Source organism: Mytilus edulis, chromosome 11 (assembly GCF_963676685.1).
Source record: "Mytilus edulis chromosome 11, xbMytEdul2.2, whole genome shotgun sequence".
NCBI classification, from domain to species: domain Eukaryota; kingdom Metazoa; phylum Mollusca; class Bivalvia; order Mytilida; family Mytilidae; genus Mytilus; species Mytilus edulis.
In genome coordinates this window covers 19,034,894-19,049,695 of record NC_092354.1, presented here as the reverse complement: position 1 = coordinate 19,049,695, position 14,802 = coordinate 19,034,894, and the positions used below count along the sequence as shown (strand labels likewise).

At 32.4% G+C, this 14,802-nt stretch overlaps 1 protein-coding gene across 1 annotated transcript; it reads right to left on the bottom strand.

Annotated features, from left to right (window-relative positions):
- Positions 1–500: 500 nt before the first annotated feature.
- LOC139494058 (adhesive plaque matrix protein 2-like) lies at positions 501–9,262 on the bottom strand (the record flags this gene model as incomplete). Its single annotated transcript, XM_071282226.1, has 10 exons — positions 501–594; positions 1,093–1,209; positions 2,607–2,732; positions 2,987–3,109; positions 4,149–4,262; positions 4,907–5,017; positions 6,162–6,269; positions 6,773–6,883; positions 8,263–8,373; positions 9,241–9,262. Coding segments are annotated over 10 exons (975 nt in total), but the record flags the coding sequence as incomplete, so codon positions are not given.
- Between the last annotated feature and the right edge of the window lie 5,540 nt (positions 9,263–14,802).

Below are 14,802 nucleotides of genomic sequence, written 5' to 3'. Positions count from 1 at the left end.
CCGTTTTGGTTTGTTTCCTTTGCTGTCATGTTACTATATTATTATAGTGATTTGGGTTGTGTTTGGTTTTTTTACATTGTTTCTGTTGTGTCTGTTTGATCACGCATTATTGTCAACATGGTAATATTGTGTACGGTTGTCATACAAGTGAGAGGTTCGGATACACGCATTATTGTCAACATGGTAATATTTTGTACGGTTGTTATACAAGTGAGAGGTTCGGATACAATATACATGTAAGACGTGGTTCAATCCACCATTTTCTACATGGAGAAATACCTGTATGAATTTATGAATATGACAGTGTTTCCCATTTGTTTGGTGTGTTTAAACTTTTAATATTGACATTTGGTGGGATACTGTCCGTTATTTGCTTTCTTTTGAGTTTTGGGTTTTTTCATATATAGTGCGTTTTATATTTCTTGGTGTTTATTTCATAAACTTATGCTAAAACATTTGGGTGTATCAATATCATTTGATCATAAGAATGAAGAAAACAATTTATATATGAATATCAAATATCCTTTAATAATGAAAAACAATTTTAAATTTCTAGGTTAACTTAATACTCGTCATCATCGTTGTAGGATGGTGCTGCAAAATAGAAATATATCAATTAATATAAACATGGGACAAACAATGTGATATCAATATATTCTTAAGTTGTAAAGACATTATAACTTGTTCAAATAAAAATAATAACTGTTTATCATGTGTACTTGTTTTGATATCTGAAGTGAAAGATTCCTATTGCTTTCAAATTATCATGTTTCCGTCCTTGATATGCAAAACTTTTAAAACAAAAAATCACACAGCCATCCATTGTTATCATCTATTGTTGAAGACGTCGCGTTGATTAAATCGTACGTAGTTTAAGAGCCCAATGTATGTTTATGTTATATAAGAGCAATATTTGATTCGTCCTTGATATACGAGCCAACATTTTATACGTACGTAAGATAAGAGCACAATATTTAATACGAACGTGACATAAGAGCACTACCTTTGATGCACAATATATGATTCGTCAGTGGTATATGAGCACAATATTTGATACGCACATGACATAAGAGCACATTATTTGATACGTACGTGATTTAAGGGCACAATATCTGCCACTATATCCTTTTGCACATGTACACACATATTTGGTACCTTTAACAGTACACTTTCCTCTATTTTTGCAAGGTCTTGAAGCACATGGGTTATCTACAAATTAAAAAGTCAAACAATTTGTCATATACAATCATCTGATGAATATAAAAGAAACACATCAAAGATACCAGCCTTATCAATCAATTCGTCACACTCGCCTTTTGTCTTAAACACATAAGTAAAGCTCTAAAAAATCACAGTCAGAAGGTCAAATAAAGTACGAAGTTGCATAGCATTGATGTGTTTCATAAAACAAATGGAAAGTGATTAAATGTTATTTAATTATGCTTAAATTAATATGCGACAATATAAGACAATAAGATAACTGAACTCAAGAATCGCAAACATATTATTAATTTGAGATCTATACACGAACAATTTTTACATCTGTTTAAATATATATGAATTGGGTAAAATTTGCTCGAGTAACTTCACATTTCATGAAATGCAGGAAAAGCTGCGCGATATCAGTCTCAATTTAAATCCAAGCATATTTCTGAGACTATAATATTTGATTTTTTTACTCTTGTACAAACATGATTTTTTAGTGCAATGCCTGCCGCTGTATCCGTATGCGCATTTGCATCTATAAGTTTTTCCATTCACTTTCCTCTGTTTTTGCATGGCTTTGAAACAACACAAGGGTTTGGTTTATCTTCAAAACAGGAATTTAATATGGAAATATAAATAAGAAGATGTGGTATGAGAGCCAATGAGACAACTCTGCTGTTGTTTTTTTCTATGGTCGGGTTGCTGTCTCTTTGGCACATTCCCCATTTCCATTCTCAATTTTATCTCCATCCAAGTCACAATGTTAAAACAGTTATCAATTATAGGTCTACGTATTGCCTTCAACACATAGCCTTGGCTCACACCGAAAGCAAGCTATAAAGGGCCCCACAATGACTAGTATGATACAATTATCGTGTGCATGAAAATAACCCACCAAAAATACCACGATTATCATTTAATTCGTCACACGCGCCTTTCGTTTTACACACACATCAATAAAGCAAAAAAAAAACAATTAGAAGACCAAGTACGAAGTTGAATAACATTATTTTTATTTCATATAAAAGAAATGCTAAGTGATTAAATGTTTTTTTTTCTAAAATCTTTTTGCAACAATATATTACATTATGATAACTGAATTCAAGAATCAGAAACGTATTAATACTTTGAGAACTCCACACTGAATAATTTTACATCGGTTAAAATATATTTGAATTTGGGATAATTTTATTCGTTTGATGTGTTTGAGCCTTTAATTTTGCTATTTGATTAGAGAGTTTCCGTTTTGAATATTCCGCGGGGTTCGGTATTTTGACATTTTGCTTCAGTGTCTTCACATTTCACGAATTGCAGGAAAAGCTGCGCAGAAGCAGTCTCAATTTAAATCCGAGCATTATTTTGCAACATTACTATTTGACATTTGTTTATCTTATACAAACATGATTTTTTAGTGCAATGCCTGCCGCTGTATCCATATGCGCATTTGCATCTATAAGATTTTCCATTCCAAATACACTTTCCTCTGTTTTTGCATGGCTTTGAAACAACACAAGGGTTTGGTTTATCTTCAAAACAGAAATGTAAGTATCAGCTTGTCCTAATTTAGCATTTATGAGGTTGGTAATGTTTATTTTGAACTGAATATTTACAAACTGAATTATAAATTAAACATCCTTGGTATTTCTCGCCGTACTTTTTCCTAATTTTTTTTATACTTCTTTCTTTCTGGCCTTTTCTGCTGTATGTTTTGTCATTTACTATCAATTTAATCAACCCCACCCTGATATAGATGTTTGAATTTTAATACTTCTTCACTTACATGCTTTAGCAGTACAATGTCTTCCACGGTATCCATAAGCACATTTACAGGTATAAGTTTTCCCATTATAACTACATTTTCCTCCGTTTTTGCAAGGTTTTGTGTTACATGGGTTTGGTTTATCTTAAAAATGAAAATTCCACATTACAATGTGATATATATCATATATTAATGAACATAAAGATACATGGAAAAATCAAAAATCAAGTAATTGATTCTAAATTGAACTCTTATTTCTTCAATTTAACAATACAAAGGTACGGACTTTCATGTTACAAATGGCCGTTTTAAGAATCTAAAGAATCATGGGTAATTTTATTGTTCGTACCCCAAAATGAAAATAATGTCACGTTATTGGTAACCTTTCCATTGTTTATGACATGTTTGACCAATCACGATGTTTTGGTATACACTTTGGAAAATATTACTCATGAGGAATTGGATTCTGAAAAGGCGAATTGAACAAAGTAATCAAGGAGACGGTAAACACCTTGTCGCTATTTAATGCAGTCTGGGGGGAAGCATTCATCTAGACAACTTCCTGCAAAACAAAGGTCATAAGTATAAAACAATGTATTCACAATATATTGTTGATAGCACGCCAGATAGCTTCTACAGGTTTGTGACGTAGTGAAAAAGCTTGTATAATTTCAGAGCTTATATGCAACTGTCATACAAGTGAGAGATTAAGCGCTATAAATCCAGGTTCAATCCACCATTTTCTACATTTAGAAATGCCTGTACAATCCATTTGATTAGGACCTTTCCGTTCTGAATTTTCCTCGGAGTTCAGTATTTTTGTGATTTACTTTTTATGCATTTTAACAACTATCTGAGTATCACTCGGCACATTTACATTGATAACTATTTTTCTCGTATCAACAAATCAAAATCTCTTATTTTAGCATGGAGTATGATAATATCATGAATATGTAACCTTCACATGTGGGACCTTTGTATCCTCCTACTCATCTACATTTATGACTATTTCCCTCACATTAACCAACCAAAAGCTTGAATGTTATTAACATAAAGTATAATAATATCTAACCTTCACATGTGAGACCTTTGTATCCTCCTACACATCTACATATATTGCTATTTCCCTCACATTAACCAACCAAAAACTTGCATTTTGACATAACGTATGATAATATTTTACCTTCACATGTAGGACCTGTGTATCCTCCTAGACATTTACATTTAAACCCATCATCACTCTTGTCAGGGTAACATCTGCCTTTGTTCTGACATGGATTGGGTTTACATACATTTTCTAGAAAGTGAAAATAACAGTTTTTGAAAATCATGCATCCGTAGCGCTTGTATACATTTGCTCTCAGCAGGTAATCTCAAAAGCCAAATATTTGAAAGCAAGAGATGTACAAAAACAAAAAAAGTTGAAGGGCTATATGACTACAAAAATTCCACTAAAATGATAGCTGTACCCCTCGGAGGAAGATTAAACCGTATTTTCCAATCATTTTTTTTATCTATAAAATTATTACAGAAAGCGTGTATGAAATAAATTAAAGTAATGAGAATAAGAATTAAACATAAAGAATGAGTAAGCATCAATGGAAATAAGATACAAAATTATATAAGATAGCGACTAAAATCGAACTTTTATTTCTGCCAAGCGCACATAGTCTCTTTCTCGGTTAACTGTTCTTGTTTAGTTTTCATATTGAAATATACATCAATTCGCTCTTTCAGAATCTAAACGACTATGGGTAATCTCATTGTTCGTACACCAAAATAAAAACAACGTTACGTCATTCCTTGAATTTCCATTGTAAGGAACGTTTTAAACCAATCATAACGTTTTGGTGTACGCTTGTGTAAATATTACCCACAATTTATTAGATTCTAAAACGACTAATTCATGAACATTTGTATATATGTAAACTGTTATCTTACCATCACAAGTAGGACCGGAATATCCACCTACGCATTTACATCTGTAACCATCCCGTCCTTCGGGATAACAACGACCTCTATTCTGGCATGGATTAGGTTTACATACATGTTCTGTTGAATTATAAATAAAGACTCTATTTGTTTGAGGGTCATCTGAAGGACTCATCCGGGTGCGGGAGTTACTCGCTGCATTGATGGCCTTTGGCTGTTGTCTGCTCTATGGTCGAGTTGTTATCTCTTTGATACGTTCCCCATTTTCATTCTCAATTTTATCTACCATTGCATTGAGTACGATACGACATTTCTCCACTCAAAACAGATAAATTTCAATTTTATAACGCGAGGTTTGCCGAGCGAGTTAAAAAATTTAAATTCAACCATCGAGACTGGAGAAAAAAGTATTAAACGAGATCTTTTAATAGATGCTGTTATATTGTTGGAAGATACGCAGTCTAAACTTAATTCTTCTTCTTTTCCAAAGATCTGAATACAGTCATCAGGCATTGTCATCTTTTTAAATGACATCGCAATAGCAAATGAGAGGAAAGCAAAACAAACATTTAACGTCATTATGTAATGTTTAATTATAAGCTGAGATGAAAAAAAGATTAAATGATTGGTGAATAGTGAAATGCACAAAACAAAGTTAACAACACTGATAAAAGAGTGAAACTTATAAAATACAATAAAGACTTTTATACGCATTTAACTATAGCATAAGCTTGTCATCATATCTAAAACGACTTTTTAGTGGCTTTATGCAAAATAGAGAAAATACTAAAACAAACATGCACTGGCTGTGTTTTGCACGCTTGCATTCGGTTCGAGTGTGTCGAATTACAAATAACTGTCATTTAACAAAATTCTTTTAGTAGTAAGTGGATATAATAAGGCATTGCTAAGTTAGTTAGAAAGAAACATGTCTTTCATCATTGTTAAACATATGAATAATGATTTGGTTAATTTGGGACTTTATTGCTATTGGTTTTTTTCTAGTTTAAAATTTAAATCTTTACTACAATTGGTAATTCCATTTCCACCATATGTATTCTTATTCATTAAATTTATGCATAACAATACCTTAATGATTTTCAATCTTTGACTATAACGTAGGATACAAGCATTTGGATATTGATATTAAGTATTGATGTGTTATTTACACATACTGCATATGATTACATATACTGCATATGATTACACAAACTGCATATGATTACACATACTGTACATGATTACACATTAATTATTATCTTACCTCCACATGTAGGTCCAGAATATCCTCCTTTACAGATACATTTGTAACTACTGCCTTTGTTGACACATCTGCCACTGTTCTTGCATGGATTGGGTTTACAGACATTAACTATATATATAAGAATATTTGGTATGTATGACAATGAAACAACAAACATCCAAGACACATATCATTTACTACATAAATAAAAAGATTTTGGTATGAGTGATAAAGAGACAATAAATATCCAAGTCAAATGGATTTGGGTTACAAGCCTTTACTATATAAGTGAGAAGATGTACGTGGTATGACCAATCAAATTGTCAGAATCTTTGCATGGATTTCACCTCCCTTTTATCGATCTGTATGGGGTCAGTGGTGAACTGACTAACACATATTTTGCATACGGGACTTGTCTTTTTTTAGTTTGTATATAAATAAAAATATAAGCAATGATATACAAACATATTAATCGATAACGTCACTTATAATAGTAAACGTGACGTCATAAACTCTATATGAAATCTACTAACACAATTTGAACCCATCGGATGTCACCACGTGACGGCGTTTAACCAATCATGACGTCATTATTTATGCGATGTGCGATAAAACACATTATTACACCTTACCATTACATGTTAGACCTGAGTATCCTCCGGTACATTGACATTTGTAACCACCGCTACCATCAGAAGAACATTTCCCGCCGTTTTTACATGGATTAGGGGCACAGACATATTCTATCAAATAGAAAAACACTTATTTATATAAAATTAGATTCATCATCATACAATTAGTTTTGTGGTAGTGATTCATGCATACCCGGGGACGTTTATCCAGTCAATGCGGCCGGTCTTGTTCCTTTAGAAATTGGTGTGATAATTCAGTGACTGTCCTTTTTGCCTGTGACGTCACTTTTGGTGGCATTGATACATTTGATAACGCACAGTGTATTATGTTATCATCAGCTCAGTCGTCAGTGGTTCGAAACTGATAATTCGCAATTTCGTTAAATTAGCAGTTATGTGAAAGATTATTAAGTATTAATATCAATCTTTGTCTTAACATGGTTGACACCGCTGCTTTTCAAGAAAAGCGAAAGAAACCAGCGGGACAGTCAAACTCTTAAGTCGAAAATTAACTGACTATAGTTATAAAGAAAAAGGCAAACAGACAGACAGACAGACAGACAGACACAACATAGTTAACTGAAAACTGGAAGTGATCTCAGTTGATCTGGAAATAACACCAAATCATGGTACGTCACATCCGGTTGTATGCGAAAGAAGGTCTAAAAAAATATTCCCATGAATTTGACAGTTGTAAAAAATTAACCTTGCATTTCAGTGCACTTAAATTTTTCTGAGTCATAAACATGTATGTTATGTGTCTAAAAATAGCATTCTCTTTTTATTTGATGGTCTTATAAAATATTTTGGAAAGTTAAGGTTACATAGTTACCAAAGCAGGTAACCAGTAAATAACAGTGTAACCATTGGGTTGTTTACTTCCGGTGATGGTCACTTTCTTATATGCAATGAAATGTAGTGTGAAATTTTCACTGTAGCACTGGAAAGGACTAAACTTTATTCATGCAAAGTATTTCTTTGGTTGAAATAAAGGTAAATACTGTACAATATTTTCAAAATTGCCAATTTAACAAAGACTAATAGGGGGAAATCAATGGTGGTATTACACCTAAACAGAAACTTCTCCACATGGGGTGTATATCTTGTTGCTCATTTTACAGTCCCGGTGATGAGTCTAATGTCACATCCCGGTCAACCAACTCTTGATGACGTCCGTAATATTTACGAACGGATGATTTCAACTTCAGCACGCGAAACTAGTGACTGTATAGCTACCTTGTGAGTAACAAAGCTTTATCATGAAAGTCATTTACATGAATAATGAAATAAAAAATTGTTATGAAATATACAATTTTCAAAACAGGTAAAAGTTACAAATTCATATATGACATGTATAGTATTGGCATCAACAATATCACAAGTTTGAGTAAGTGTGTGAAACTTATTATGCATATAAAAAATGCACAGCTTCTTAATGTTCCATCAAGTAATTAGTATGTGAAATAACCTCTAAAAAGATCTAAACTTACTCTCGCATTCTGGACCATAATATCCTGTACGACATTCGCATGAGTAGTCTCCAAATTTGTCAGCTGAGCATTTCCCTCCATTGCTACAGCGGTTTGGTTTACAGGCGTTTTCTGTAAAAAGAACATAACGTTTTTAAAGGAAAAATAATAGATTATTAATTTTGAATGCAACGTAATCATGTTTAAAAATACGTTTTAAACGATTCGCATTTTGTGGTCTAAATAAAAGAATCGCACTTATTTCTATAACAAAAGCACTTATGTATCAAAACGATGTCATTATGTGCAAAAAGCTTCTGTAACTACAAACTCTGATGATAGTGTAAATGAGTATATACTTTGGAAAATCCGACCATACATACTGATATATAACAAGAGTGTCTGAGACTAGAGATATATAAATGCAATCTAAACGACGTCTTTTTGGACGATATTGAGTGCGCATCTAATTGTTTATGAGGGCGATTTAAAGATTTGTAATATTATTGAAGAAAAATGATAGTCCTGTCATGATTATTTACATGGTAACCATATGACGTCGAGTTTTTTGCGTTTTTAAAAAGGTTGATATTCTGATATATATATATATTACTTTTTTATGAATAATTTTGGAATCAATAAACAAGTTAACAAATCATCCAATTTCTCTACATGAAATAGTGAATGTAATAAACTATGGATTCCTCGATTGACACAATTCGAGTATAAGGTAATTCCTTTGACGCCATGTTAACGATATAAGTGTGTATATTCTTTCATAAATCAGTCAAATTCAACTTGTCACATTGATCGCAAGATTCTGAACAATTATTTTTTTCCGTTTTGTTTTGCTCAATTAATTAATACGACCTTATCAGACTTGTGTGTATCTCGTGTTTCAGTTCAGCTGGTCAAATAAGAAAATCAATTGTTAAGTTATTCAAAATTGCTGCCAATGGGAATAATCTAAATTCAAATATCTATAGATCAATGTCCTACCTTGACATGTAGGTCCTGAGTATCATCCGACACATTTACATTTATATCCTGTTTTGCCATCGGGAAAACATGTTCCTTTGTTTTTACATGGATTTGGTTTGCAAGCATGTACTAATGATAGGAAATGAAAACTATTAAAATCACATGGATGGTTTGCAAGCATGCACTAATGATAAGAAATGAAAACTGTTACAATCATCAAATTAAATTAAATTAAATGTTTACATTCACACCAAGGACCAGATTATCCTCAACCACATATACATGTATAACTATTTCGTATTTAATCAATGTTAAAGATGTTTAGTAATCAGAATGATATTATTGGATTTTACCTTGACCTGGTTTTCAGTGAAACAAGAATCCCTCACTCCAACATTGATTTTAAATGGATTCTATAATTCCAAAAAATCAAGATTTCGATTAACATTACAGCGTTGTTTTCAATTTACCCTTATAAGACATGCTCTTCTGACTTTGAGACACCAACACACTTTAAAGTTATGATCCGTTATACTCCAGATAGAAGTAACCTTATGCCACGCGGTTATATAAAAAAAAACGATGTGCACCAACTATTTCTCGAGAGTATATTATTTTCAACATAAAATTGAGAATGGAAATGTTGTCAAAGAGACAACAACCTGACCAAAGAGCAGAAAGCAGCCAAAGTCACCAATTGGTCCTCACAAATGAAAGTGGGCCTCAGCTGGCCCTAAATAAATATGTACACTAGTTGAGTGTTCACAATACTGAATAAATGTAAAAACAAGATGCTGCAATAAATCTATGACATTTTGTCAGACATTTACTAGTAGTTGATATGAGAAATGCAAACCGATAACACATAATTGTTTGGACCTCACTGAATGTTGATTATTTCAGAGCACGTGTCATAAACATTGAAATTGGCATTTCGGATATGTACACGATCGCTTCGAGTGATAGTGACTGACAGTTCAAAATGTTTTCAATGTGGCTAATACATGAAAGATCGTTAAGTGAGAGACTTTTCGAATTTGCTTAATTGTGATGTCTACCGGTATATTAATGGAGGGATACCAATTTTTAATGATTTTATGATTTTTGCAAATTAGGGAAACCTAAACCTAATTTTAGGTATTTTTGACATATAGCTCTTCAACCATTTTCGGTACTTATACATCTTCGGATTTCAAATGTTTGGCTTTGAGCGTTCCTGATGAAGGTAAATCCAGAATAGCGCTTCGGACGCAATAAATTATAAAACGTGTTGTTTTCCATTTTTTAGAATGTTCAATGCATCAGAAAACTTACTCTTGGTAAACCACGAAATCAAACATCTACAAAACTATCATTTTTCCGAAATGTCTAAAAATAAGTACCAACAAAAATAACCAATCAACAATATTTCACTTCGAAGTAATCTTACATTCTAACATGACGTCCTTCAAGCGCTTTAAGTACACCCCGTGGTAAAATATGAATATATTCTTTGGGCTGTTCACATCGTACTCCCATGGCATATGTTGTTTTATGAATGAGCTACACGACGTCATAGAACGTTGACGTAAAAAAATAAGCATTTTACGGGAAACTACACGCTTGTGAAACCAAAAATCATCACAAGAAGGAAATGTAAACAAACAATGCTATAATGTGTTATATAAGCCATTTATGTAAACATTTAACATATTTAAGTAAAATTATCATTTAAATTCATCAAAACCTATCTAAAATGTTATTTCAAATAGTTTAAGCATGTCACTTTATATTCAGTTTGCTCATTTCTTTTACGTCAAATTAATAGTGCGTTTATTTATGGGAACCGCAGATAATGCCTTCAACTAGAGCGGTTCTATCCAAATAAAATGCCGTATTTGTCCTATTAAAATCGAAATAATTCATGGGGGCTTGACTATAGCTAGATTTTGCCACGGGTTGTCCCTTTATGTCGATACTTTGCACCTCGCTATCGCTATAAGGGCCAACCCGTGGTAAAATCACGATATATCCACCCCATACATTATTTTTTAATTATAACTGTTTAAATATGTTAGGTTTGCATATTTTTGATTTCTCTTAATAAGAAACGCTTATTCACAACTAATGAACAACAAAGATGTGTATTCTTTAAAACGAGTGAAACACTATCTGCACAGACGGGATATACAAGAATAAACAAGGGTCAAATTTGAAATAGTGAGTAAGAACCTAAGATTCATCATAACTTCTGAAATATAACGTTTAATATTATAACATACACGTGTTACATATCATACAGTAATTACCCCTGTTTTAACCAGACTTTGATATTTCCCATCAACGTGCAAATTGTAAAGTATCTACTTTATAAAGTTAAAAACAAAACGATTCAGGAAATAGTTGAAAGTAGTCGAAGTGAACCTACAATTATATGTCTAATATGGTTAAAGGTAATTTCAAAGTGATATCGATACATATTATCAAATTTTTCAAATTTAGATATTTTCCTCTCCATTATTGGTAATAAATCATTTGAATCTCCTCTCTTTCAAAATGAAGCTGATTGCTATATTTTTAGCTAAACAATTTGTTTCGATTTGAGTATGGTATTATATAATGGCATACACTTTGTTAATAAAAGCAATATCCTGCCAAACAAATATAATAATTTCGACCCTTGTACGCACTAACTCTAGGACTTCTAGTGTTACTCCAATAGGTTTTTGGTTATATTTCCCTTCTGATGAAGATTATAACACAATGTTGACTGCTGTACCGCTATTTTTTTATTTTTTACATATAATGTCAGTTTGTTTTGTTTAATATAATGGAATTGTATGCGACTGTCATACAAGTGCAAGGTTTAACAATCTATAAAACCAGGTTCAATTCACCATTTTCGGCATTAGACAATGCCTGTACCAATTCAGGAATATGACATTGTTATCCATTCGGTTAATGTGTTTGATATTGCCAATTGATTAGGAACTTTCCTTTTTGCATTTTCCACGGAGTTCAGTAATTTTGTGATTTTTACTTTTTTTAATAAACATTGACTCTTTGGCAGATTTTTTTTCAATTAAAATGTATGTTTGACTCTGATGTTTGCTGTATGTAGGGTATAGACAAGTGTCATGATTATCTGTTAACTTTTTTCCCACTCTTTTTGTGTAAGGTCAGAGACACATATTTCTGAGAAGGCAGTCACTTTTTTTCCAATGATATCTAAGAATACTTGTTAGTTTTGAAGGCTTTCACAACAAACTTTTTTATAAACACCGAAACCACAGTATTGCATATGTGTCGGGTGACTCAATGTTCTACTTACTAAATATGAGAACTATTTGAAATTTAAAATTATATGAACTATTATTATCGTGATGAAAAATAGAAAAATTTGAAGTAGATTAACCCATATTTTTTTTTTCAATCCAAGAAAGAGAAACTTGCAACTGAACCAATGAATTAAGTGAAAACAATTTAATACAGTGAAACCTGGCTTAACCGAATCCTGCATAAGCCGAAAACCTGTATAAACCAAACATGTTTTGAAGCACCGTTTTATTACATTGTATGCGTTGTGAACCTGATAAAACCGCATATCGGCCAAAACCTAACACAATCTCAAGTTCCGAAGAGGTTTAGTTTAAACAGGTTAACTGTAACACATTAATTAGAAAAAAAAGAGACCTGGTCTAGATCTGTTCGTTATATTGTTATATTGTATAGTATACTACAATATAAAAATAGTTAGATTGTCAATAAGACACCTATCCACCAAAGTTCCATCAGAGTGGATTTAAGTCATTACACAAACAAACAAAAACGGCCTTCGATAATTCGGAAAAAACATTACCTTAAAGTCGGCTTTAACATACCCTGACATGAAACAAAAAACTTGGCACAAGCACTTCAGGATTGTAGGGTTAACAATATTTGCCGTCACCAAATCCCTCCCTTTACTTGAGACAGAGGGGAAACAGTACAAAACAAGAAAAAAAATCAATTTATATTTGCTTGGGGGGAAATGAAATTTTGGTTATAGTTATGACCTTATACTTTAGTTTTCTGTTTGTACCCTGACTGACTGTGAATTCTAATGGACAAGTATGAAATTGTATAAAGACATAAGAAGATGGGATATGAGTGTCAATGAGACAACACTCCATCGACTAGCTCACACCGAGCAGCAAGCTGTAAAGGTCCCACGAATTACTAGAGTTTAACAAATCTAACAGCAACACTGAGGTCTATTACTGTGATGTCCCCATCATACACAATGCGCATTCAAAATAGAGCAGCAGTACTCTTAAGATTGATATATGCAGCATGATTGCTGTTTCAAATGTGTCTTCCCTACATGACTTCCTAAAAACCCTATACGTAAACGACGACAAGGAAGAGAAGGTGAAGGAAAAGGACAAGGAGGACGATATCTCATGGTTTTGTTTTGGAACATTTGCATTTGAATTATATGTGATCTCAAATTTTACTCATCAATGGTAAGTATTTCGTTTTGAAGAGGAGAAAAAACGAAAGAAATATACATAATGAACAACTTTCTATAAATTCAACTAATTTCTGTCTATAGCATCAAATTGTTTTTGCATTTAATGCTTTTCACAAATGTATCCCATTGTGTGCAAACATTCGGCGTCATTCCATTTATTTGATCCACTCAGAAAATGAACACAGTCTTCACCATTTCTCCAATTATCCGGCTGGTTAGTACTCCAATCAGTAAATGTAACTGGCGTATTGTCAGACACCCATATAAAACGAGATTCTCGAGTTTAATCATGTGCTCCAATCCATACACTTCCGCCTAAAATGCAATTAAACAAAGTTAAAATACCATGCCCTCGATGACATGTGCGATGCAGGGATCAACATTTAGCTGTTAAAACCCGAGATGTTCGATGAAGGGATACAATTTGACTGTTAAAACCCGTGATGTTTGATGAAAGGATTTATATATTGTACTGTTAAAAATTAAATGTTCGATGAAGAGATATACATTTAACTGTTAAAAACCGAGATGTTCGATGAATACATATATATATTCAACTGTTAAAACCCGAGATTTTAAATGAAAAGGTATATATATATTACTGTTAAAATTCGAGATGTTCGATAAAGAGATGAACATTGAGTTATTGAACCTGAGATGTTAACATTGTCACTAGTATGATATGTGTCTAGTTTTTCAGGTACATTATTAGTTTTTATGTAGTTGTATGTTTTGAATTCTTCTGAAGATCATTAACCACACCCTTCGTCCCAAATACATTTGTTATAAAAAGATGCAAGTTGGTGAGATACACATTCAAATAATAAATATAGTGGTTCTTCTTTGTGGTATTTGTCGATTAAAAATAAAATCAAAATTGTTTGACATCATGAAGGTTCTAATGGGATAAAACTTGCTGGATTTGTATTCGTCAGCTATTTTAGATATTTTGTTTAGTTATTTTGTTTAGCTATTATCTATAGCTTCAATGTATTCTAGGGTCAATACGTTCCCTCGTAAAGCTACTCCATTGGGAATACGTTTTCGACATCTTACTTTGAAATTTATAAGAAAATAACTTATTTCAA